At 36.0% G+C, this 4,523-nt stretch overlaps 1 protein-coding gene across 1 annotated transcript; it reads right to left on the bottom strand.

Annotated features, from left to right (window-relative positions):
- Positions 1-593: 593 nt before the first annotated feature.
- On the bottom strand, positions 594-4,056 carry LOC115443567 (brachyurin-like). Its single transcript, XM_030169021.2, has 5 exons — positions 3,800-4,056; positions 2,931-3,198; positions 1,905-2,003; positions 1,250-1,455; positions 594-767 (listed from the first exon to the last, which is right to left on the bottom strand). The coding sequence occupies exons 1-5, from the start codon at positions 4,019-4,021 to the stop codon at positions 663-665; spliced, it is 900 nt and encodes a 299-aa protein (XP_030024881.2). The 5' UTR covers positions 4,022-4,056; the 3' UTR covers positions 594-662.
- Between the last annotated feature and the right edge of the window lie 467 nt (positions 4,057-4,523).

Here is a 4,523-nt window from a genome sequence, read left to right as displayed (position 1 = left end):
TATGCTTTTTATTATACATTCAAATGTCATCAATTACCAACTTTATTTTTATTTAATTTAAATAAAACATATTTTTTTTATTCATTAACCGTAAGATACTCCACAGCTTTGACATAATCAACTTTGTTTGAGACTTTGGAGTATGACACCCAAAAAAAATAACGCAATGAATTGTGAAAATTAACTAAAAACATGTTAATTAGTAAGTCATATGAACATGAATGGGTTTCTGGGATTCAAGATTTATTCAAATTCAAAATGTAATTATAGTGCAATTAATAATCAATTGCCATTAACCTAACCATAATATTTTTCTTCCTAATGGTTTATTTAAGCTTTTCAAAAGATGGTTTGGCATCCTTATCTGTCCTTAATAGTTGACATGCAAGGATCATTGTCATTGTTCTGAGCTAGGATCTTATCATTTAAGAGAAATATGTTTAACGTATCACGTTAAACTCATCATATCTCTATTAAGGTATAATGGAAATATAATATTATTCTATGGCATTACATTAATTCTTGTAATAGGTACCTTAGAAAATATGATAAACAAAGAAAGCACACCATTTTTACATAAAATAATAAACGTATTTCGAACCAATATTTATTAAAATGTCTTCTTTGATTATAAACTTGTTGTCATGCTTTTTCTTTTAGATTTACAAATTTCTTCTGATCCAGTCATTGAAAGAGGTGATCCTGGCGTAGACAGCGGGGAAGCCTACCTGGCAACCATCACGGTGACCGAAGGATGTCGCACCGATCTATTATGTGAAGAATATGAATTAAGTGATGTAATATTTTTAAATTTACGTTATTATATTAAAATATTAATGACTGCGCAACATTCACTAGTACAACGTCACCAAAGTCTAAATGGATATGAAAGTGAAATTGCTTTGCCCCTTTGTTTTCTTTCAATAATTGATAGAGAAATATTGCAACTCAGAGAATTCTTTTATTATACGATTTGATTTCTTAATCCACTGAGCAGCTACATGTAAAATAGCTTGCGAAATAATTTCGCAGTAACCATTGCCTCTATGACTCCTTTAAGCTAGGATCGTCAGAGGCACCCATTTTATGACAGCTAGCAGTGAAATTAGCTAAGTTTCTATGAGCACTTATCCGTTTTTAACTCACGACGCAATTATAGAAATAGAAAGTTCGGGAGAAGAAAATCTTTTAACTATGTAAAATAGTTTGCTAAATAACTTCTGCTGATATTATAAGACATGGCACATACCAATAGCGGCCTGTTATTTCTGGTGACGACGAGGGGACCACCAGAGTCTCCCCTGCAGGTGCTGCGGCCACCGGCGCCGCTGGTGCAGATGTTGGTGGAGTGCACGAAGGGACCAATGTCCCGAGTGTCCGAGCACACGGCGTTACTGATTACATCAAGGGTAACATGGCGCAGAGCCTGGTTGATTGTGATATCGTGAATGGCAGCTGGAAAGTTATGACATTAAAATATAATATGTGAACATTTTTAGGGTGTTGATTACAAATGCTTGATGATTACAAATATTTTTTTTTATTTCCTTGTATGACTAGGCGAGCTTGCAGTTTGCCTAATGGTAAGCTAAACGACCGCCCATAAACAGTAGAAACACATCCAACACCATGAATTACAAAGTAGGTATTGTTTGGTATTCCACTGCGCTCGCCATCGTAATACATGAGATGTTAAGTCTTATTATGTCCAGTAGTAACATTGGCTACACTGTCCTGCAACTACTTAGCGAGGCTGACCCTCTTTCTCATTTGTCGATTTGTGTGAATAAAAGCAATTGAAGGTAATTAAAAAACAATACGTTTTTAATTTGACAAAATTTTCCCTAAAGTTTTGGTTTCAGTAATTATTTCATAATATATGAAAGAATATTAATATAGCTCACCATCGCCAATACGACCATAACCAGAAGCTATGGCCCTCTCTCCAGCGAAGTGCTCGTTAAGTTGACCTCCAGAAGGCAGGGCAATGGTTTGAATGTTGTCTGAAAATGAATAAGACATTATGATTTGTGATACTACCTGTTTTATTCATACTGAATTGTGATTTAATATGAAAAATATGTCTTTATCGTTTACTTCGGTTGCGTAGGTACGAATGCTGGGTAAGGCAATGCGATATTAGGTTTTTTAACTCAGTATCAGCCTGGAGTCTGGAATTTTACCCGATATTGTGATAGACTCGATTACCTCATGATAGTTGGATGGAATAAACCTGGCGAAATGTGGGTCTCCTGGTTGCGTCTTTGCATACCCTTTGGAGAATAAATGCGTCTGTGTGTATTAGTTAAATTATTACCACATTCATTCGAATCTGTCGAAGAGTCTGATTGTTTTCTGGTAGCAACTTTTTTTATAAATAAATGGTTTTAAATACCTATTTAAGTGCTATACGCTACTTAGAAATGATATTGTATAGGAAATATTTATCCCGGAAAATCTTTTTCAGCGGGCTAAGCTGCAGGCAAAAGCTAGACTAAAATAAAGTTAACCTTTTAAGTTTGATTAAGTTAAGAAAAAACGGTTGAAACACCAACCAACCACAAACGTAGATGATAAATTTTGAACATGTTCATCTACTTTTGGCTGACTGTACATTTGTATAAAATACGCATATTTCTATTACGAAATTATTGATATATAAAAATCACAGAATCTTTTCAGATATATTTAGTTTATAACTCGAACATCAGCGTAAGTTTGGCGATCCTACCGAGTAGTTTCAGTTCCAAAAGGTCGCACCCAATTCTGATTGCGCGGGGATGAAACCACCTAGCGATAAGTCTGCCGCTAGAATATGTCATTCCCATACATATTTTTGTTTCTATTAGCTTAAAGGAATGTAGAAAGGCGTATTAGCTACGGCCCCTGTTATAAGCTTTTGTTAGCATATAAAAATAAGAAATTCTTACTGTTAAGTCCAACGTTCACGGAGAGGCGAACCACAGCAACATCATTTCTGACAATACGTGGCTGCCAATTTTCGTGCATAACGATATCCCTTGTGTTTATTCTCAATCCACCGGAAAAAACTCGGATAGATCCAAGAACGACAGTGAACCTCTGGGCCTGGTTCTCGCCATCCCACCAACAGTGAGCGGCGGTCAGGACTCTACGGTTGGTGAGTAGGGAACCTCCGCAAATAGCTTGTCCTCTAGGTAGGTGGATAACAATACCGGCCTAAAATCAATATAAGAAAATGAGACATCAAAATTCAAATGATGTATGTGGTCGTATTACGGCTTCGTGTTATGGAGAAAAAGATATGATACAAGATACACTATAATTATGAGAGAAGCATACCGAATTTCGGTAAAGCGAACGTGCGTTTTTTTTGTTGTGTTAAGCGTTTAAGTGAAAACACAAATTGAAGTGTTTATTATTATTTTTATTATAGTGTGTTCGCGAAGTTACTTGTACTGCGTAATTTGGACTTTCGATCAACTTCGATCAGTATTTTGTCTTTCGATCAACTTCGCAAGTAGTATAGTGGAGGTCATCATATTAACATGTGGAAATCGGGTGCAACATGCACCTTTTTATGCTAATCTATCCGGTTGTCTATAAGGACAAAAAGTCTCTATATCATTGAAAGTTTGAGTTCTTTTAATGTTAAAAATCAATAAAATATTTTTTCTCTGCTTGGGTGGAAATCAAATTGTGTAAGGGCCTATATACATATATATTAGGGAACTTAGGATTAATTTTATAATTTAGGTTGTATCTTAAATTAATATGCCAATTACAAGATACCGCAGGTGGAATACTTGGTTGCATATACCTGGTATGGGATTTGTCCAAGGCTAGCTGCAGATCCTCCAGCGATTCTAGAGCCGCCAGCTAACTCGGCTTCTTCGGCTTCACGAACTTCATTCGCACGAGGTATTCCGTATTTTTCAAGGTATCCATAAGCGGTAACGGCTTCAAGACCATCCTCGTAGTCAATGCTTCTGCCGGTGGCGACGGCGGCTAAAGCCAAAAGAGCTAACACTGCCAGTTTCATGTTCACCGTTTATGAATTCTAATGTGGTCCTTGCAACTGTTCATTAGAATATTTATACCGTACCATCCGAAGGGTGATAATCAATATAAGCCGATAACCCTGCAAGAACTTGATAACGGGTCTGGGTTTTTCAAATGATAGGGATTTATTATAATCCATGTTAATTGGATTTAGTTTATAATTGACAAGCTTCTGCTCGTGGCTTCTCCCCTGAGAAAGAATTTTCCGGGATAAAAGTCCCGTTATTTCTTTTCCCGGGATAGAAAGTAGTTTATCCTTTGCAGGGTCTTAAACTACCTCCATATCAAATTTCATAGAAATATATTGGCTAGTTTTTGAGTTTATCTCGTTTAGATAGGCAGAAACATGCGGCGGCGGACTTTGTTTTATAAAATATTTCTTAGAACATTTTAAGAAGAATAATTCAAAAGAAGAAAAATGATTGATGTGTATCTTTAATCGTTTACGCAGCACACGCAACGTAAAATCTCAAAGAAGTATT

Source organism: Manduca sexta, chromosome 11 (genome assembly GCF_014839805.1).
Source record: "Manduca sexta isolate Smith_Timp_Sample1 chromosome 11, JHU_Msex_v1.0, whole genome shotgun sequence".
NCBI classification, from domain to species: domain Eukaryota; kingdom Metazoa; phylum Arthropoda; class Insecta; order Lepidoptera; family Sphingidae; genus Manduca; species Manduca sexta.
Note: the sequence above shows the minus strand (reverse complement) of the source record. Positions and strands in the feature narration are given on the sequence as shown.